The sequence below is a fragment of the Cervus elaphus genome, chromosome 1, assembly GCF_910594005.1.
Source record: "Cervus elaphus chromosome 1, mCerEla1.1, whole genome shotgun sequence".
Taxonomy (NCBI): Eukaryota; Metazoa; Chordata; class Mammalia; order Artiodactyla; family Cervidae; genus Cervus; species Cervus elaphus.
The window spans coordinates 34535733-34558948 of record NC_057815.1 but is presented as its reverse complement, the minus strand read 5'-3'; the positions used below and the strand labels follow the sequence as shown (position 1 = coordinate 34558948).

Below are 23216 nucleotides of genomic sequence, written 5' to 3'. Positions count from 1 at the left end.
CATTATTCTATGACAAAGGAGGCAGTAATACATAATGGAGAAAAGAGTCTCTTCATTAAATCATGCTGGGAAAATGCTATCACATATAAAAGAATGAAATTAGAACAATTCTCTAACACCATATACAAAAATGAACTCAAAAGGAAGACAACACAGTCTCTGCAGTAAATGGTGCTGGGAAAACTGGCTATTACATGTAAAAGAATGAAACTAGAACATTCTCTAACACCATATACAAATATAAACTTAAAATGGATTAAAGACCTAACTGAAAACCTGAAATCATAAAATTCCTAGAAGAAAACAGAATACTCTTTGACATCATAGCAATAATTTTTTTGGATCTAACTAATAAAGCAATAAAAAAGTACTCTTGCCTGGAAAATTCCATGGACAGAGGAGCCTCGTAGGCTACAGTCCATGGGGTCGCAAAGAGTCGGACAAGACTGAGCGACTTCATTTCACTTTACTTCAATAAAGCAAAGGGAATGAAAACAAAAATAAGCAAATGGGACCTAACTAAACTTCAAAGCTTTTTCAGAGTAAAGAAAACCATTGACAAAATGAAAAGACAACCTACTGAACAGGAGAAAATATTTGGACACAACTGAGCGACTTTCACAAGATATGAAGACAATGTAAGTCTATGCCTATGAATGAATGAGTAAGATATTACACATACACCACACACACACAAGTGAGTATTATTCAGCAATAAAACAGAAGAAAATCCTGCCATTTGTGAGACAACAATAGACCTTGAGGGATTATGCTAAGTTGAAATAAGTAAGACAGAGAAAGACAAAAACAGTATACTGTCACTTGTATGTAGAATCTAAAAAAGTCAAATTCATAGAAACAGAAAGTGATGGCAGGGGCTAAAGGAAATGGGGAGAGTTGTCAAAGGGTGTAAACTTACAGCTTTAAGATGAACAGGGTCTGAGGATCTACTGTAAAACATGGTGACTACAGATATAACACTGTGTTATACATTTGACATTTGCTAAGAGTAATCCTAAATGTTTTAACCACCAAAAAAAAGGAATGATGTGAGGTTAACCCTATTGTGATAATCATTTTGCAACTGATATGTGTATCAAACTATCACATTGTACATCTTAAACTTACACAATGTTAGTTGTAAATTATATCTCAATAAAGCTAGAAAACAAATAAAACCAATAGTGGTGATGGTTACATAACTCTGAATATTCTAAAAAAAAAACACTGTATACTTTCAATGAGTAAACCATATGGTATGTGAATTAAATCTCAGTAAAGCTCTTCCCAAAAAAGTCAACTAGACGTATTTTTTTTTGCTAATATTAGACTGTCTTGCTTACTGTAACATCAAGTTTTAATATCTGTACTACACATACTTCTTCGAATTTTATCCTTCTCTTCTAACACTGACTGTTCTAGTTCCTTTGTCTTTCTGTAAAAAGTTCAGAATCGCTTGTTTGTATCTACAAAAAATCCTGCTGAGATTTTAACAGGAAATATAACAAATCTATGTATCAATAAAAATCGACATCTTTACTATGCTGTCTTCCAATTCATGAATATAGTATGTCTCTTAACTACTTAAGTCTTTGCTTTCTTTCATCAGAGTTTTATAATTTTCAAGATATTGATGTTATATTTTGTTAAACCTAAAAATTTCATTTGGGGTAGGTATTATAAATGTTTTTTTAAAAAACTTTTTTGGTTCCCAACTATTCATGCTGGTATACAGAAATACAATGGATTTTCATGTATTGATCACGTACTAGGACCTTGCTAAACTCACTCAGGTCTAAGTTTATTTTTTTAAGGTCCTTGTGATTGTCTATGTAACAGGCATCTAAAAACCAGACAGTTGTATTTGTTTCTTTTAAATCAGTATGCCTTTGATTTTTTTTTTTTTTTGCTTCATTACATAGACTTTCATCGTAATAAGATGGTAAGAACACACATCCTAAGCTTGTTCCTAATCTTAGGAAAAAGGCATTTCGTCCTTCACTATTAAGCATGATGTCAGCTGTAGGTTTTTATAGATACCTTTATCAGCACCGGATCTGCACCAGAGCTGATCTGGCACTGCCCACTTGTCTTCAGTTAAAATGCAGGAGCTACCACCAATTCTGTATCCTATTTGACACCAAGTTCATGTCCTTATTGACCATCCCTGCAGCTCCAAACTCCACTAAAGTCACAACCCAAACTGCATACTCTACAGGCAAGAACAAAGTGAATGACGCTCCCCTTAGGCCTCATCTTCTAACTTTTCTTCCGCATTACAGAATTCCCAGGTTCCTATCCACCATGAAATCACCAGCATTGAAAATCAGCAGTAAATATATTCCTACTACCAAACTGGGATGCAAAGTAGAGTTCCTATAACATATGAGGGCGTACGTGCATTGTGCATATGCAGTAGGTGGGCCCAAGGAGTTTAGAAGTTCTTGATCTAGGATTAAAAGTTAGATGTTGTAATGCAGTCTCTCATAGAAACCAGGATATAAATGGTTAGTTAGCTATTAAGTTAGTTCTGTGGGTTGGCCTGAAAATTTAGCCATCATGTGTAACAGTATTTCCATGTGAAAACAAATTCCAGATGCTAAGAAGTTGACCTGAAAATGAATCTGGTAAACAAAACCTATCCCAAAAATGAAGAGTTTGTTGTTTTTTATGCTAATCACATACATTGCGAACAAGTCCACAAAACAGTGGGAGACAACTTATCAAACAAAAAAGGATACACAAGCAGCAACTACTATAGAAACTTGAATCTAAAAATGATAACCTAAAATAAATTTTAAAAGCTAAAATGATAGCTTATCAAAATATGGGTACATTGATGCAATAATACATGTGGAGAGATGGGAACTCAAAGTACAAGTTATGTGACTTATGCTTATACACAGTCCCAAAGCAGTACTGACTGCTATTGGCTTTAAGTGTCTTTGTAAGTGGTTGGCTATATAAAAGTAAATTAATAGATAAAATGTGTAGATATATATGTGTATATACACATGTATGTATGTATGTATCTATACACTTATATATACAGATACATACTTATATTAAACATAACATGATCACATTTTATGAGGAATACATTCTCAAAGATTTTGAAATTGTTAGAAGTCTCATAACTCAAGTTATAGTCTCAATAAAACAAAATGGGTAAAAAAAAAAAAAAAATGGGTTCTTACAATCCATAAATCTTTAATCTTCCAGTCATTATTTTTGTTGCAAAATATACTTAAGTAGGACAAACATTTGAAGTGAAACTTTTTACACTACTATGTCCACCTTTCAAATAATCAAAAATACTCTATGCCTTACAACAGACGATAATCTGATATGACTTAGGGACACATTACAGCCTCATGAGTCCATGGTACCAACGTTTTACCCATCGTCCAATAACTGTCATGAACTTAAAGGTATATATGATTTAGTGCTGCTTTAATTTTGCTGGCATTTTGCCTAATAATTCAGAGTTCTCTCTCCTAAATTAGTAGTAATAGAAATTATAACAGGTTTTTGGCTTCCTTCATTGCATTCTGTCACCATTTAACTTCTGTTCCAAAATAATTCATTTTCAGATGCATTTTTCAGCATTAACACTTAATAAATGCTTGGCTGAAACCGTCATGGGCTTTAAAATGATATTAAACTATAACCACAGTTTAAAATATCAGCACTACAGTCAACAAAAATCACACAGACATCAGATGTCTGGAAACAGCATAGTTCACAAGACACTGACAAAGGCTGGCAGATCCTGACTTATAACTGTAAACGGTATCGAAACAAATATACAATTTATAATTCACACAGTCTGCCAGCGTGAAATTATGGGATTCCTGACAGAAGTTTGGGGCTTCACAGTACTTCTGATTTTACTAGAGTAAGAAACTTAATATTATTAATCTGTACAATTTCAAATATGTATAATTTTAAAATTATGTTAAGAATAAGTAAGGCATTTTATTTAGTAAGGCATGGCTAATTTCAAGGCTGATGATGAATAAAACTTGTTTTCTTCTTTTTAACAAGACTAATACTAAAGATTAAAATTCCTGTCATAAAAAACTAATTCCCAGAGTAAGTTAGCTATCTGCAGACTATGGCTCCTTTCATGTAACTTAAGAGTTTTCCACCAGGAATAGATTGTTTCATGGGTCTGTGTGTGTGTGTATGTGTGTGTGTGTAGCTTATATTATACTAAGAAAAACTGGAGCTCTATAATGATGCTGACAAGAAAGGTTGCTAACCCCTTTCTCAAACAAAACTCCAGAGGATAGCTATGTTGGAATATTATATCCTAAAAATATGAAATGATATATAAATATTAAAACCTAATTTTCTAAAGTAAAGCTTGATTTCAGAGCCAGAAAGAATCAATTAACATGACATGAATAAATATTTATATGATCATTATCAGGACCACACAATTTGAATAATTTCCCTCGAAACAGTCACACAAAGGAAATACATAGTAAGAAAATAAAAATAGTCTGAGATAATAAATGAGGTACATTTGATCAGAAAGGTGTAACTGCCCCCTAGTGACAGAATACCATAATACTGAAAACTTAAAAGATCATCCAAAAAAATCTACATTAACATAAAAGTTGGAAATAGGAATGTTTATAAATTTATTGCTTCCAAAAATTATTTTACTAACTGAACCACTCATTACTTCACTTCATATATGAAAACAAGAATCACTTTATCCTTCTTCACAGTCCCCAGGGAGAAAGAGGCAGAAATAAACAAATACATAAATAGACTGTGATGTGATGAAAGAAATGAACAGGATGCTGTGATGGAGAAAAACAGATTCAGGGTAATAAAAGAACTCCTATTTTGGACTGGGTGGTTGGGCAAAGTCGCTCTAAGAAAGTAACATAAACTGAGACCAGAAAGATGAAAAGCAACACATAAAGGATTTTTCAGGAAGGAGAGGAAAGGAGTCCCGGGCAGAAAAAAGTGTAAAGTATATATACACTTTTATATATATATATATATATAAAGCTAGAAATTTTAGGTGAGTTCAGCTCTTGATAAATGGCCAGTGTGGCCAAAGTGACAGAAAGAACAATGAGAAGTGGGAGAGAGGAGGAAAGGCAGATGGAGCCAGGTAATGCCGAGGCTAGCATAAGGAATGTAGATTTTATCCTAAAGGAAATGGGAATTTATTCATGGTTTCTAATTAGAGGACCTGTCTTATCTGCATTATGATGAATGACCCCAGCTGCTGGGTTCAAAAGCAGAAGTAGAGAAGTGCAGCTCCTGGAACACATAGCTGGCAGCCCCAGGCAGTGACTGCAGAAATGGTGAGAACAGGACCCACTCGAGACAAACAGAGAGCACATCTGATAGGAACTGCTGATGGCCTGAAGGGAGAGGATGCAGAAGAAGGAAGAATAAAAGATGCTCTCCAGTTTCAGGTTTGAGCACCTGAGAGATGCTCATTGCTGATAGTCAAGATCCTCGGAAGGGTAATTTTCGGGGGGGGGGGGGGGGGCGGTGGAAATCAAAATCTATTTAAATATGACATCTTTTTTCAGTTCAGTCACTCAGTCTTGTCTGACTCTTTGCAACCCCATGGACTGAAGCATGCCAGGCTTCCTTGTCCATCACCAACTCCCGGAGCTTGCTCAAACTCATGTCCATCGAATCAGTGATGCCATTCAACCATCTCATCATCTGTCGTCCCCTTCTCATCCTGCCTTCAATCTTTCCCAGCATCAGGGTCTTTTCCAGTGAGTCAGCTCTTCGCATCAGGTGGCCAAAGTGTTGGAGTTTCAGCTTCAGCATCAGTCCTTCCAATGAATATTCAGGACTGATTTCCTTTAGGATGGAGCGGTTGGATCTCCTTGCAGTCCAAGGGACTCTCAAGAGTCTTCTCCAACACCACAATTCAAAAGCATCAAGTCTTTGGTACTCAGCTTTCTTTATAGTCCAACTCTCACATCCATACATGATTACTGGAAAAACCACAGCTTTGACAAGACAGACCTTTGTTGGCAAACTAATGTCTCTGCTTTTTAATATGCTGTCTAGGTTGGTCATAGCTTTTCTTCCAAGGAGCAAGTGTCTTCATTTCATGGCTGCAGTCACCATCTGCACTGATTTTGGAGCCCAAGAATATAGTCTGTCACTGTTTGCATTGTTTCCCCATCTATTTGACATGAGATGATGGGACCAGATGCCATGATTTTAGTTTTCTGAATGTTGAGTCTTAAACCAACTTTTCACTCTCCTCTTTCACTTTCATCAAGAGGCTCCAAGAAAAGATATAAAGTAGGAAGTTGTGCAATTTCCAAGAAAAGATATAAGTAGGAAGTTGAATCTGTAAGTCCAGGGCTCAGAGGGACAGTGTGCGCTAACAATACATAGTCTACGGTCATCCAGATGGGATTTAATGTCACAGAAGGGATAAGATCACCCAGAGAGAAACCGTACAGACACTCTGAACCAGGCCAGCCTCAGCTGTGTACAGTGTTTACCTATTAAGTATGACTAGAACAAGGGCAATATTTAAAGCATCTCCTGTATTCAGCTTTAGAAATGAATGAAATAGTTGGCCCTGCATACCTGTTAAGTCGCTTCAGTCGTGTCCGACTCTGCGACCCTACAGTCTGTATCCTGCCAGGCTCCTCTGTCCATGGGATTCTCCAGGGAAAAATACTGGAATGGGTTGCCATTTCCTCCTCTAGGGGATCTTCCTGACCCAGGGATCGAACCTGCACCTCTTATGTCTCCTGCATTGGCAGGCGGGTTCTTTACCAACAGCTCCACCTGAGAAGCATAGGTGTCCCTTACAATGCTGTTTTCTCTTCTTTATAATCACAGTAGTTCAGACTTCTTGATTTCATTTCTTCCATTTTTATTCTAGAAAGTGACTTATGCTTAACTCTTATCTTTTGTGAACCTAGTTTAGCTTATCTCAAATTTATATTTACATGCCCAAAATTCTGGACACATTAGGATCCTTGATCTTTAAAGTATCTCTTCTATGTCCATGTAAACAAATGCAGAATTCTTATTGAACTACTAAAGACTGTGTTGGCATTAAATTTTCAGTACTTCTAGGAAACTGGGGATGAAAGGACTCTTTTAGTGTTTATCTCTGTGTGTTAAGACTATGAGACGTTACCATTTAATGTATTTTTAAAATCTGTTATAATGAACAATGAACCTGTAGTAATAACTATGCTAACAAGAATAGCTAACATTAATTTAGCCTTGCTTAGATAAACTCATTTGATCTCTATAGCAACCTTACAAAGTACTTAAGTACTAACATTATTTCTATGTTACCCTTAAGGAGACAAGGTATGAAGAGATTAGAGATCTAACTGAAGGTCACAAAGGTGGCAAAGTGACAGAGCTGGGAAACAAACACAGGCAGAAACTCCATTCTTAACATTCCAGCCAACAGTTTTCCAAAAAGAAAAAATATATATTTTAAATTTTGACTCACAGTATGAGTCCCATTTTACATCACAACCTGGTATACACACACTTTGTAAAATAGTTAAACAAGCATTTCATGGAATAATACAAAAAATGGTGGTTTTATATTTTCTTTTTAATTACTTTAACTGGTAACTGAGAGCTACTAAACTGATTATATGACTAATGGTTGCAAACTGCAATGTGAAAAAGTGTTATTGCAATATATAGTCATGAATGATGAAAGAAAAAATACTTAAAAATTTAAAGATGCTTTCAATATTAAGGTCAAAATATGCTTTTATTTCAAAGAAATGGAAAGCAACTCATGACAATTATCTACTGTAAATAAAGTATTTTACATTATTTTAAGAAAAATGTAGTTCCATGTAAAACAGAGGTTAAGAGCCTTTCAAATAAACGTTTAAAAATAATTTTCATTTTGTTAGTTTTTTTGGTCAAACAGCACATTTAAAGAGCCTTTCCTAATGGCTAAAAATAAATAATACCTCATCAGAAAAACAGGCAATTAATTAGAGCAAACAGTTAATAAAACAAATTTTACTAAGTAATTCTTTCCCTAGGAATTTACCACAAGGAAATTACGGAACACAAACACAGAAAAGTATTCTTGGGGATGTTCACCTTAAGGGTATTTGTAATAGCTGAAAACCGGAAGTCACCTAAATGTTCAAAGAAAGATATGGATTAAATATACCATAGCATTAAAAGCTTCCCTCCTACCAGCAGGAAACTACTGATATTTGTTTTCAAAACTCCTTTCACAGTCTTGTTGTTTTTTAATGGAGTAATATAGTAACCCCTTGCATGACTAAATATCAGTCTTCTATCTATGGGCATTTGCTTCTTTCAAATCTTTTGCTCTCACAAATAACTCTGGAGTAAAGAGTCTAGTATATACGTCTTTCCATAAAGCTGAGATTGAAGCTGTGGAGAAATGTATAAAAACAGATTTACTGGATCACAGCCTCCACATTAGCCTTTCCAGAACACAAAAGATTAGCTTTCTAAAGGACAGGAAAAATGTTCTTTACTTCTTTAATGTACCCTCACACACAGTGGTAACAAAGTCCACACATACTGATGTACAAAGGCCAAAGAACATCCTGACATACTTTCCTTCAGCTCTCTGAACTTCGGTAACAGCTGATTTAACGTCTTTGTCTAGGTAAGTCTAATAGCTGGGACTCCTCAGGGACAGCTTCTATTGACTGCTTTTCTTCCTGAGTATGGGCCATACTTTCCTGTTCCTTGGGAGTCTTGAATTTTTTATTGCAAAGTAGACATTTTAAATAATATAACATGACAACCCTGAAAATCAGGATCACCACTGTCTCCCCTAGGTTTGTTGCCATGGCTGGCTTTTTGGCGGTTGTTCTTGCAGCTATTTGTTTCTTTACTGACTTTCCCAAACTAACTCTGAGGCCTGTAATCCCAGCAGCATGTGATCAGCGATGTCTCTGTTCAGTGAGCTTAGTGGTCAGCTAGATCACTATATGGAGGTTTCCTTCAGGGCTTTGACCCAATAAAGGCTTCTGCCCTCTGCTGAGGAGCTCAGTTCATGATTACGCAAACCTTCAACATTCAAGTACTCTGCATGTCTGTCTTGGCCTTCACCTGCACGGGACCCTCAAGGTCAGCCAGAGATGCACAGATGAGAGACTAAGGCCCTATCAGGTCTTTTCTGGACATAAACACAGTCCTGCTTTTGTGCATGGCCTTCAGATCCCCAAAGTATTTCAAAGCCCACTATAGACATTGCATTCCCCAGATCTTTCTTTTAGGCTTTCTGGCCAGGCTCCTGTTTGCTCCAAGAGGCATCACAGCCTCAGGCAGCACAGTGTTAAACAACTGCAGGTAATTATTTCAGACAAAAGTCTTAGGGACAGAGCCTCCTCACAGAGCAATCTCTGAGGCAAATCAAATAAACAACTCCTTGGAATGGAGCTTTTCCGAGAAGCTGCAAAATAGTGACAAAATTCTGGAGAACGCTTCTGAGGAAGTCAAATCAGTTTGTTCCTCCAGTGGCTGCAAGGCTGCCAGTTTTTAAGGCTACTGCTGAACAGGGGAGAGGAGGAGAGCAGGCCAAGTTAAAATGCCACAAATTCTACTGTTCTTACCAACGTAGCCACTGTGCTAAGCACTTCACTTCCATTATACCACTTAATCTTCAACAACCCTATGATGTTAGAACTATTACAATCATATTTTACAGAAGAGGAAACTGAGGCATACAGATATAAAGCAGCTTGCTCCAGGTATTATGAACAGTCAGTGACAATGTTGGTTTATGAATCACATTTGTCTGATTCCAGGGTCTATTCTCAATTACTGTGCAGTGTGTTACTCTTCATTTGTGAGAGAACAATTCAGAGAAACCAAACTTAGTCAACTAAGTGTTGCTGAATATGAACTCGTGAGGGAACTCAATTATATACAAATTTTTACAGAATATATATATATATATAAAAATTATCCATGGGTTCTTTTCCATAAATCAGTCAATCTATGGTATGGATCTGAATCATGTGAATTTAAAAGGATATCTGCACAACTTCCGCTCTCCCTACACTATCATGACAACATATCTTTAAGATTTCTAAAGAATTCTGAAACTTAGTCCCAGCCAAGAACCACTGCTTTAGAGTAAGAAATGCCTTAAAACTAGAGCTATAGCAACTATGTCATCACCTAATTTCTCTAACAAGTGTTCACAAAGGAAAGACACTTCTTAAGAGAGAAATGCTTACAGGAAAAAGCCGAGGTTCAGGAGTTAGAGAGACTCAGGCCTGAATCTTTTAAGGCCTTCTCACTTGCTACCATATGATCCAGGGAACATTAAGTTTCTCTGAACTTTATTAGTTTCTTCACCTATAAATTGGAAGTTAAAAAAAAAAACGCCTCTTAAGAGTTGTTACAATAATAGATAACATATGCTGGAATGTAGTAGGTCCAATTATAGTTATCCCTGTAATTGACATTAGATTCAGAAATTTAGCAAATTATTACTGAGTGCCAACTCTGGTTACCTGACTGATAAGTCTTCCAAAAGCACACAATCTAATAAAGGGAAGGGACATTCTCTCTAAAAAAGAAAACTGCAATGAGGATTAACATAGAGAAGTATATTTAATATAAAATGGGAAAATGGAAGGGAAGAAATAATTCTGATCTGAAAAGAGTTCTTAAAAGTGCAATATGAACAGTGCCTTGAATGAAAAATAGTCAGATATGCTCCTTGGACCTGACTGCAGACTAGTGGTTCTCAAACTTCCACATGCATCAAATCACATGGCAGGCTTGTTACAATACACATTTCTGGGCCCTACCCCAAACTTTCTGATTCAGGAAGTCCAGAGTGGGGCCTAAGAATGTGAATTTCCCAAGTGGCACTCATGGAACCCTCTTAAAAAACTACCATTCTAGACTAGAGAGAATGCTCGAGCAAAACTGGCAAGTGACATACAGTGTACCCCTGAGATCTAAGACGGCAGTTTCCTGGATATGGGCTTTCTGTGAGTGGTAAAGGAGTAAGGTGAAAAGTCTAGGAGTGAAAATTTCCTAAACCAAACACTTCCTTAATAAGAAGTAGATTAACTACCCTTTGAAGGAAAGTGAGTTGACATTCCAGACTGTACAGGGCATGCATGCTAAGTCACTTTAGTCGTGTCCGACTCTCTGAGATTCCATGGACTGTGGCTGGCCAGGCTCCCGTCCATGGGATTCTCCAGGCAAGAAAACTGGAGTGGGTTGCCATGCAAGTATCAAACCACAATGTTGTATGCCTGAAACTAATATGTCAATTACAGCTCAATAAAAAAGTACTCACTTAAAAAGAATGCATAAGTTCAATGTAATTAAGAAAATACCAGTCTGGGAATTCCCTTGGCAGTCCAGTGGTTACGACTCTTGGCACTTTCACTGCCAAGAGCCTGGGTTCAATCCTTGGTTGGGGAACTAAGATCCCATAAGCCTCTGTAATATGACATTTAGTATCTCAATCTGGTATTTTCTTTTTTAATTCATTTAATTGGAGGCTAATTACTTTGCAATATTGTGGTGGTTTTTGTCATACATTCACATGAATCAGCCATGTGTCCCCCATCCTGAGCGCCCCCCCATCTCCCTCCCCATCCCATCCCTCATGGTCATCCCAGTGCACCAGCCCTGAGCACCCTGTCTCATGCATCGAACCTGAACTGGTGATCTATTTCACATAGATAATATATATGTTTCAATGCTATTCTCTCAAATCATCCCACCCTCGCCTTCTCCCACAGCGTCCCTGGTATTTTTCAATTCCACGCACTACTCCCAGCTTTGCATCACACATATAATCAACAAGGTAATGAGGCAACAGACTTTAGGGCATATAGCTAATTAAATGTTCAAAGAACAGAAACACGGTGTCACTCTTATTCTTCATAAGTGAGAATATAACACTAAAGCATCCTGAATTTTAATAGTTCACTTAGCATGCTATAGTTAAAATTCTTCAGAAATAAAAAACAAAACAAAGGTAAAACCTATTTAATAGTTTCACTTATAAATTTTAAGGAATGTTCCATACTCACCAAAACCATCAATATCTAGATTATTTTCAACCACAACATCTAGCAGAGAGTCACCAACTTTTCCTTTGGTTGTTAATGTTTCACCATCACGGTTTATAAAGTGGACTGTTATTTTATCTTCTGAGCTGGAAAAGGAAACAGTCCTTTATTACTTTCAGTAATTTCAAGATACTTTAAAATAGTTGCTTGAAGAACCCGTAAGGTGAAATAATTAGGTTGTGTGTGTGTCTGTGTGCATGCAAATATTCTCCTTTACAGGATTTTCTTTTCTTTCTAAAGTTTATTTGGGAAGGAGACACCAGAAATCAGAGGCATAACTTTCTACCCACCAACCCGATGGGAAGTTCCGCCACCCTAAAGGAAACAGTAAGTACGTCATTATCAAGGCCACCTGAAGTATGTCTCCCCAGTCGTCACCTTCAGTCACAGTTACATGAAATCATTAGCAATCATTATCACTTATGAAGTCTGTTTTGCTCTCACACAGATCCTCTGAAAACCAACATCTCTATGAATGTGTCCCTAAAAACTAGATGAGGGCTGTGGAGAGCTTTAAACACAAATCATCATACTATTGATAAGGCAATTGTTATGCAAGTGTCTGACAAATACAGTCAACAAGAGGCAGCAGTTTGATAGCTTTGAGTAGTTGAACATTTCGTTTTGGTCGAAAACCAAAGGGATTAGAAAAAGGTTTTCTCTGTTTAAATCTGTGGGAAGATAAATATAACCCTCCTTATATTTTTCATTATTATAGGATATCTATCAGTCAGTCATCAGTCTGCTAACGTGCTTACATTTCTTACCCTTCTCTCAAACATGAGTCCAAATTTTGGGAAGGAAAATCATACTATCAACTAGATAATACCCTCCCCACCACTGGTCATTTTAATTTTTACTTCATAATTGAAAAGATGTACTTCGACTTAAAAGAATTAGTTGTAATTTTCATCACTCCCAATAGGCATAGTTCATCAAAGAAAACTTTGTTTAATATAAGTAAACCTAGAATTGTATAATTTCAGAGCTATAAATATCATGCAAATTACCAGGTCCAGTCATCTCATTTCACAACCAAGGCAGCCTTATCAGATAATGTCTTCCCTGATTACACAATGCTGGAAAAAAAAGATTGTTAAAAATTGATCAGAATTGTGTTGAGAAAGAGAGAATGTCCCTTAAATGGGCCTGTACTCTCCAACTTCTTTTCACAGGGAAAAAAAAAAAAAAATGCTTTAAAGCAAGTATTCCCAAACATGCACAATTTTCAACTAGGCAACTGGCATTTTTTTCAAAGAAGAATGACTAAGAATGAAGATAGTCTGGAGGCAGGGAGACCCGCTGGAGGTTATGAAAGGGCATAAACGAAGCAACAGTGTAGGAGATACTAATTTAAGAGATATTCAGAAGGCAGAATCAAAAGGTTCTGGAGAGGGAGGAAGTAACACAAATTTCTTGCCTGGGTAATGGCGAGTACAGGTTAACCGAGGATTAACTTAGGAGAAGGAGTTTTGGGTTGGGGAAGACTGGAAATTAGTTCAAGTTTAGACCTGCTTGATATGGATGTGAGAGTTGGACAGTGAAGAAAGCTGAGTGCTGAAGAATTGATGCTTTTGAACTGTGGTGTTGGAGAAGATTCTTGAGAATCCCTTGGACTGCAAGGAGATCCAACCAGTCCATCCTAAAGGAGATCAGTCCTGGGAGTTCACTGGAAGGACTGATGCTGAAGCTGAAACTCCATTACTTCGGCCACCTTATGCAAAAAGTTGACTCATTGGGAAAGACCCTAATGCTGGGAAGGATTGAGGGCAGGAGAAGAAGGGGACGACAGAGGATGAGATGGCTGGATGTATCACCGACTTGATGGACATGAGTTTGGGTAGACTCCGGGAGTTGGTGATGGACAGGGAGGCCTGGCGTGCTGCAGTTCATGGGGTCGCAAAGAGTCAGACACGACTGACTGACTGAACTGAACTGACTGACTGACTGAACTGAACTGATTGACTGAACTGAACTGACAGAAAAAACATATACTTCAACACATTTGAACCTTGAAAACATTTACACTCAGTTAAATAAGCCCAGTTTTATACATATATATCAATACATAAATTTCCCAGAGAAGGCAAATCTATAAAGACAGAAAGCAGATCAGTGGTTGCCTGGGACTAGGGTTGGACATGGGGACCGACTGTAAAATGTCAAACTGTCTGGTGAAACGAAATTATTCCAGTGCTGGATTGTGTTTATGGCTAGACAAATCAAAGATATGGTAATGGCTGCAGAACCCTAAAGATTTGCTAAAAATCACTGAATTTTATATCAGTTTATTTTATGTTATACCTCAAATAAATGTTTTCCAATTCTATCAAAAGTTATGATCAGTCAGTTCAGTTCAGTCACTCAGTCGTATCCGACTCCTTGGGACCCCATGAATCGCAGCACACCAGGACTCCCTGACCATCACCAAATCCCGGAGTTTACTCAAACTCATGTCCATTGAGTCGGTGATGCCATCCAGCCATCTCACCCTCTGTCGTTCCCTTCTCCTCCTGCCCCCAATCCCTCCCAGCATTAGGGTCTTTTCCAATGAATCAACTCTTCCCATGAGGTGGCCAAAGTACTGGAGTTTCAGCTTCAGCATCAGTCCTTCCAATGAACACCCAGGACTGATCTCCTTTAGGATGGACTGGTTGGATCTCCTTGCAGTCCAAGGGACTCTCAAGCGTCTTCTCCAACACCACAGCTCATAAGCATCAATTCTTTGGAGCTCAGCCTTCTTCCCAGTCCAACTCTCACATCCATATATGACCACTGGAAAAACCATAACCTTGACTAGACAGACCTTTGTTGGCAAAGTAATGTCTCTGCTTTTTAATATGCTATCTAGGTTGGTCATACTTTCCTTCCAAGGAGTAAGCATCTTTTAATTTCATGGCTGCAATCACCATCTGCAGTGATTTTGGAGCCCCCAAAAAATAAAGTCTGACACTGTTTCCACTGTTTCCCCATTTATTTTCCATGCAGTGATGGGACCAGATACCATGATCTTAGTTTTCTGAATGCTGAGCTTTAAGCCAACTTTTTCACTCTCCTCTTTCACTTTCATCAAGAGGCTTTTTAGTTCCTCTTCACTTTCTGCCATAAGGGTGGTGTCATCTGCATTTCTGAGGTTATTGATATTTCTCCTGGCAATCTTGATTCCAGCTTGTGGTTCTTCCAGCCCAGCGTTTCTCATGACATACTCTGCCTATAAGTTAAACAAGCAGGGTGACAACATACAGCCTTGATGTACTCCTTTTCCTATTTGGAACCAGTCTGTTGTTACATGTCCAGTTCTAACTGTTGCTTCCTGACCTGCATACAGGTTTCTCAAGAGGCAGGTCAGGTGGTCTGGTATTCCCATCTCTTTCAGAATTTTCCACAGTTTATTGTGATCCACACAGTCAAAGGCTTTGGCATAGCCAATAAAGCAGAAATAGATGTATTTCTGGAACTCTCTTGCTTTTTCGATAATCCAGCAGCTGTTGGCAATTTGATCTCTGGTTCCTCTGCCTTTCTAAAACCAGCTTGAGCATCTGGAAGTGCACGGTTCATGTACTGCTGAAGCCTGGTTTGGAGAATTTTGAGCATTACTTTACTAGCGTGTGAGATGAGTGCAATTGTGTGGTAGTTTGAGCATTCTTTGGGATTGCCTTTCTTTGAGGTTGGAATGAAAACTGACCTTTTCCAATCCTGTGGCCACTGCTGAGTTTTCCAAATTTGCTGACATATTGAGTACAGCACTTTCCCAGCATCATCTTTCAGGATTTGAAATAGCTCAACTGGAATTCCATCACCTCCACTAGTTTTGTTTGTAGTGATGCATTCTAAGGCCCACTTGACTTCACATTCCAGGACGTCTGGCTCTAGGTGAGTGATCATACCATCGTGATTATCTGGGTCGTGAAGATCTTTTTTGTACAGTTCTTCTGTGTATTCTTGCCATCTCTTCTTAATATCTTCTGCTTCTGTTAGGTTCATACCAGTTCTGTCCTTTATCAAGCCCATCTTCGCATAAAATATTCCCTTGGTATCTCTAATTTTCTTGAAGAGATCTCTAGTCTTTCCCAATCTGTTATTTTCCTCTATTTCTTTGCATTGATTGCTGAGGAAGGCTTTCTCTCTCCTTGCTATTCTTTGGAACTCTGCATTCAAATGGGAATATCTTTCCTTTTTGCTTCTCTTCTTTTCACAGCTATTTGTAAGGCCTCCTCAGACAGCCATTTTGCTTTTTTGCATTTCTTTTCCATGGGCATGGTCTTTATCCCTGTCTCCTGTACAATGTCACGAACCTCCATCAATAGTTCATCAGGCACTCTATCAGATCTAGTCCCTTAAATCTATTCCTCACTTCCACTGTATAATCATAAGGGTTTTGATTTAGGTCATACCTGAATGGTCTAGTGGTTTTCCCTACTTTCTTCAATTTAAGTCTGAATCTGGCTATAAGGAGTTCATGGTCTGAGCCACAGTCAGCTCCTGGTCTTGTTTTTGCTGACTGTATAGAGCTTCTCCATCTTTGGCTGCAAAGAATATAATCAATCTGATTTTGGTGTTGACCATCTGGTGATGTCCATGTGTAGAATCTTCTCTTGTGTTGTTGGAAGAGGGTGTTTGCTATGACCAGTGCATTCTCTTGGCAAAACTCTATTAGCCTTTGCCCTGCTTCATTCTGTACTCTAAGGCCTAATTTGCCTGTTACTCCAGGTGTTTCTTGACTTCCTACTTTTGCATTCCAGTCCCCTATAATGAAAAGGACATCTTTTTGGGGTGTGTGTTCTAAAAGGTCTTGTAGGTCTTCATAAAACCATTCAACTTCAGCTTCTTCGGTGTTACTGGTTGGGGCATAGGCTTGGATTACCATGACATTGAATGATTTGCCTTTCCAACAAACCTGGAAAGTTATGATATGCTTAGCTAAAGACAGAAAATTGATGTGCTAACACTAGTGATTATTAAATCTTTGAAATCATTAAACTGTTAAATCTATAAAATCTTTATTCCTAGTTCACCAAACTGTGTACTTTTATCATCAGAAATAAAACTTATCTTATTGAACGTAAAAAAAAAATAATAGAAAAAACAAAGGTCCAGAAGCCAGATGGAAACATGTGTCTGAAACCCACAGAAGTCTAGAGATTTGACATCAAAAAATGCCTGGTACTAAGTGACAATAAGTACAACAGAAAGAATTCCATAGTTTATACACACCACTGAAGGCTGGAGGTTTGGGGACTGCTGCGCTTCTGGAGCACCCTAGAGCTAAGCTTTGTTATTGTTGTTTAGTCACTAAGTTGTGCCCATGGACTGTAGCCCTCCAGGCTCCTCTGCCCATATTCTCCAGGGAATCCTCCTGACCCAGGGATCCAACCCATGTCTCCTGCATTGGCAGGCGAATTCTCTCCACTGAGTTACCAGCGAAGCAACACTGACCACTGAGTCACCAGAGAAGCAACAGCAAAGGAATTTCAACTCTGACATAGATTCCTCTTCTTTAAAATCAGGGTATCATTTATCTCACGGTTTTGATAACATCTGGAAAATTCCTAACAGAGTAGAGCTCAACAAACACTGATTGGTAACTTTTATTTAAAGTCGAAGTCCTTTTGCTACTAAGGAGCCTGAACTGCTGCTACATATTAAAGGTGTGCATGCGTGTGTGCTAAGTTGCCTCACTCATGTCCAACTCTTTGCCACCGTATGGACTGCAGCCCGCCAGACTCCTCTGTCTATAGATTCTCCAGGCAAGAATACTGGAGTGGCTTGCCATGCCCTCCATCCAGGGGGTCTTCCCAACCCAGGGATAGAGTCCATTAAAGGTGTTCAGCCCCAGAAAAAACTGCAGAATTAAGAGTAATAACAGGGTTACCAAAGGACGGGAGAGAAAGCAGAAATAACAGAGTAAAAGCAATTGTGCAGCTGAGAAAGTATGGAATGTAAGAGTCAGAAGACATAAAGTCCAGCCCTGGTTCCAACGTACTCATTAGGTGACCATGGGTAAGTGGCAATAACGGACACTTCACCAAGCTGCTGAGAGAATTAAAGGAGAGAAAGTTTGTGGAAACATTTTATTCCCTAAAAAGCATCATACATGTGTACTTTACTCAACTAACTTTATTCATTATTAACAATTGGTACTGATGGGTTTTGTAGATTTCTCTTCCCCAATTTTAAGAACTAGCAAAAAGTTTTTAGCTATTCCCCAGAAGATCAAGGTTTCAGGTACTAGAAAATAACTATGATCCCTCTAAATCCTCTATCATCATCAATATATCAACCAGTACCACAAACAACTACTTCCTTCAACTGTTACCCTTTATGCACCATGCACTGCCATTTATTCTGTTCAACCACAGCAGATATCTCAGCTAAGGTGTCAGTGGCTGTTGTGGCAAAGCCCTTAACAGACTTCTAACAGACAGGGGAGTTATGGCTGCTAATGCTCACCCTTTCACTATGTGGGGTGGTCTGGGGCAGTTGGTCCAAGAAAAGGGCCCCATCTAGAGTGCCCCACTTCCACAGCCACCTTAACTCTTCCAAATGACCCAATGGGCTAAACAATTATCAACTCTAATGGTGCTCAAAAAACAAACAAAAACTATGTAAGTTCTAGTCCAAGTTTTGCCTGCTACTTAATATAAAATGTTTATCCTCACTTATCTACTTTACCTGCCTCAGGAGATTTTAAGGGTCAAGTGAAATAATATACGTGAAAGCCCTTTGCAACCGAAATCACTACAAAATGTAAAGTACTACAACACAGTATTTTGGAGTTAAAGGAGTTTTTTGACTCTCAGTTACTGAAAGTTTACTTAAATGTTAAACTTCAAAGTCAGAACTACAGCCTCTAGACTGCTCTGTCCAATTAAACTTGAGCAATAACAAAGATATTCTATAGTTGTACATAACTGATGTCCCAGACAGTAGCTACTAAGCTATGTGTGGTTATCCAGCATTTGAAATGTGGCCAGTGGAACTGGGAAACTGATTCTTCAATTTTATTCAACTTTAATTATCTTAAATGGCTACTTGTGGTTACTGGTGACCATACTGGGTAGCCTGGAAAATTTAGTTGCAGCTCCAGTCTGTGATAGGAAACACAGGCCATCGACAGAAACTCTGCCAATGGGGCAGAAAGTAGGTTTAAGAGGGAACAAAACAGATGTGCTTCCCTTTATGACAACCTGATATACCAAATCAAACAGTAACTTGGAGGAGATAATTCCCATTCACAAAAGCACTCATGTCCCTTTAAATATTAGTTACATAAATGTGTTCAGTAAGAGTCCCAATTTATACACAATTTTTCAAGAAAGCAACCAATGTAGAAAACAAGGCAACAAGGCATCCAGGCAGATGGACATCAAAGACTGAGAAGTAACAAATAGCCCCAGCTTGCCTTCATTATCTCCTCCACAGTTCATACAACAAAAATTTAGTGAGCACCCACTACCTCACAGAATAAGGGGAAAAAGATGAGTAAGTCCCACACCCTATTCTCAGGAACTTCACAAAGAAGAAACTAGAGAGGAACACAAACCCAGCTGTTTTTCCCTGCTTCCTACTACAGGACAGCGGGTCAGAGAGCTGTTCAGACCTACATTATATTAAGGCTCCATCCACCACAGTGCTATACTCTGAAATTATGAGTACATTTTACCTCTATTGTATCTAAAGGGGATCGTGTCTTTGAGAAACAAATCTACCCAAGAACACAAAACTGCAACATATTCTGGGCAAATTTTTTTTCACATCTGTTTCGACATTTAGTACACAAAACTCAATGCTGTGGGCCTAGGAGGCGGCTGAGGCTAACAGGTGGGATTTACTGAGCCCTCCAGACTCCCTACATGTGTATGCTCTTATTGGTTTCTTTAAATGGTCCTGTGAGGCCTACACGACTCTTATCCCCCAGTTACAGGCATTAGACAAACTGGATATTAAGTGTGAAAGCCCAGTTTAAAACCCTGGCTTGCCAGTCCAATGCAGGGGACTTTTTATCCGACAGCAACCAGAGAGAGTGGAGAAGGGCATGACATCTCACTGCAGTATTCCTGCCTGGAGAATCCCACGGACAGAGGAGCCTGATGGGCACCAGTCCATGGGGTCGCAAAGAGTCGGACACGCCTGAAGCGACTTAGCACGCACCAGAGGGAGCACACCGGGTAGTTTGGGGACGAGCGGGTGTACCCCAAATGGACAAGGGCTTGGGGACAGAACGTTTCCAGACCCGGCAGGAGGAAGAGAGCCCAGAAGAAAGCCGTGGCCGCGACACAAACTGGGCGCGAGGTTCACCGCGGTCTCCGGCAGGGCAAAGGTTAGATCCACGCCAAACCGCACGGAGAACCAGCAGCAGCAAACTGCCAGCTTTCCTGAGGGCACAGGGGGCGCTGGGACAGGGAAATCGGGGGCCCCAGGCCCCCGTCCCCCGCCAAGTGTCGGTGGACCTGAGAAGCAACTTGGCAACCGGACGACACGGAGGAAGCGACCGCACGGGACGACCAGCCCGGGGCCAGAAGGCAGCGGGGCTGGGCTTGTGGCCCGCACGCCGGCGCCCGAGAGAGGACGACAGAACTGGAAACCTCTGGAGGCGACGGAGGCGCCGCCACCAGAGGACCCACGAGCTCGGCGCGACCCCGCGCGCGCCCCACCCCGCGCGCCTCACCTGCTCTGCGCTTGCCCCGATACGCTCAGCGTCCGCGTCGCCGCCGCGCCGCCGCCCAGGCCCGGCCCTCGGCTCCCGCGGAGGCCGCCGGCTCCCGCGCGGGGTCGCGCGAGAAACCGCCACCGGCTGGCCGTGTCGCCGAGGGCGGCGGAGGCGACGCGCAGGAGGCGGGCGGCCATAGCCTGTCGGGGAACTACGGGAGGCGACGCAGGCCGCACGGCAGCGGCCGCGGGGTTAGGCTCAGCGAGTACGGGCGAGCTGACGCCGCGCGGGTCTGCGGAGAGGAGAGGCACAGGGGGATCGCAGGGCCGTGGTCCCCTCGAGGGTCTGTGGTGTTCACCACCGCGGGCCCCGCGCGCCTTCCGGGGGACTATAAGGCCCGCGCGTCCTGAGCGCAGCCCCGCCCCCTACCCGCGCTCCGCTCCGCCCCCCTGGCTGCGCTCCGCTCCGCTCCGCCCCCTGGCTGCGCTCCGCCCCGCCCCCTGGCCCTGGCTTTAGGGGCGGGGTTCCGCGCCTCGTTTTACCTACTGACCAGGTTTTGTCTTGATCTTGCTGTGCTTCGTTGGTGTCTAGGGTCCCCAAGTGAGAACATTAAATTTTAAAAGATAGCAGAACGTCTGACGAAAAGATACAATAAAACAATCCCCAGTTAACTATACCACTCTCTTTTTTTTTTTTTTCTGCACCTCCCTCCTTCTCCTGCCTATTAAAAAAAGTGGGAGATGGCCATCTTGGAGTTCAAAAAATAGAATAAAAGAGAATTACAACAGTTGTTAAAAAATTTCAACAGGTAGGAAATTTCAACATGGTAATAGGCAGATACAAAGAAGAATAACTGTGACTCTAAAGTTATAAATAATTACAGTAATGAATGAACGAGGATACCGGAGAAGGCAAGTGATATTCCCAGACTTTGAGTGGCAAATAAATGCTCGTTGAGCAGCTGAAATTCATGAGCCTGAACAGGAAACTTTGACGAACTGAGAGCCTTTTAAAAGAGTTTTACAAAACCAGGAAGATGAATTTAAAAATAAACTTCATCGTGGTTAATACGTTGTGGGGAAGGCATGGGCTTTGAGGTCAGAAATAGCGATGTTCAAATCCAAGGTCTACCACTTTTGAGCTCTTGAGACCTTGGATAAATTACTCTCTTAGAGGATCAGAATCCCCAGAACACTTTTACGTGGATAAGATGTTCCATCCTTCAGGGCCATCCTGAGGGTTAGACAAATTAACCCGCAAGATGGGGTAAGGATGGGATAGTGCGTCACAAAGAGCCATAACTCTTCCTGAGCCTTCCTGCCTAAGGCTACTCTTTAAAGGTTAAAGTCAGGTGGCTCTTGCAAATATGCTGAACACAATAAAAGATACTTTAAAGAATATTCAGAACAAGAAAGTGTAGGCCTGAGGAAAGCGTCTCTGGAGACAATGTACCGTGAGTATTGAACCGGAGGGCAGAGAGACCCGCAGTCTATCAGCTCCTAAATTGCCTCAATCTTCCGATAAAGACCTTCAAGTTGAACCGTTCTCAGCAAACCCTGAGAGTAGCCTGGGAGAGGAGGTTGTTTATAAAAAGTTAATCATTTTTTTAAGGTGAAATCTCCAAGGTCAGATGAATTACTTGTAGGAGAAGAACTGGAAACGAACAAACATTCCAGAAACTTCTCAGCCCTCCTGTAAAGCCAGCTTCAGCTCAGCTGAGGCACTTACAGATTTCTGCTTTGTGGGGTAGTTGTTTGTATACATAGTTCCTTTTAGTAGTCCCCATGCTTCCAGGGCCATGGCCTTGAGCGTATCAGGGTTTCAGTAAGTATCTGTAATTAAATGAATACTATAATCTCCATTAGTAATCATCAGAATTCATGAATCATGTGCAGGAAAATTAAAAATGGGAAAAAAAAAAGTTTTCCAGATTTTCAAAGGGCAGTACGGGTAGATTCCGAAAATTACAGACATGCAGATTCAGCAGTATTCCAGAGGGAATTTATACATTCATAAGCAAAGATTAAAAAGCAATATGGAATTACTGAGGACATGGTTTTGCTGGTGTATTTATCTAAAACTCCCACTCTCCCATCTTTCACTCCTGTCAAAATCCATCTGTGTTTTGAAAGTGTGAAAGTGGAAGTCTCTCAGTCGTGTCAGACTCTTTCTGACTCCATGGACTATATAGTCCAGGGAGTTCTCCAGGCCAGAATACTGGAGGGAGTAGCTGATCCCTTCTCCAAGGGAATCTTCCCAACCCAGAGATCACACCCAGGTCTCCTGCATTGTAGGCCGATTCCTTTCCAGCTGAGCCACAAGAGAAGCTCAAGATTACTGAAGTGAGTAGCCTATTCCTTCATTCATCTCATATTTTATCTTTCCCATGAAGTCATAGCTACTAATCGCAAAAGATCATCCCTCCCTCTGCTAAATGCCTGAGATCTTTGTTTATTCTTGAAAACTTTATGGTCCCC

The 23216-nt window shown here is 40.1% G+C and overlaps 1 protein-coding gene across 1 annotated transcript in view; it reads right to left on the bottom strand.

Annotated features, from left to right (window-relative positions):
* The window catches only part of FDX1 (ferredoxin 1), a 37151-nt gene extending 15971 nt beyond the window's left edge, over positions 1–21180 (bottom strand). Inside the window, exons 1-2 of the mRNA XM_043898783.1 lie at positions 20758–21180; positions 12051–12175 (exon numbers count right to left, since the gene is read on the bottom strand). Coding sequence (XP_043754718.1) covers positions 12051–12175; positions 20758–20936 — 304 coding nt within the window. The 5' untranslated portion in view covers positions 20937–21180. The remainder of the gene's footprint in view (positions 1–12050; positions 12176–20757) is intronic.
* Between the last annotated feature and the right edge of the window lie 2036 nt (positions 21181–23216).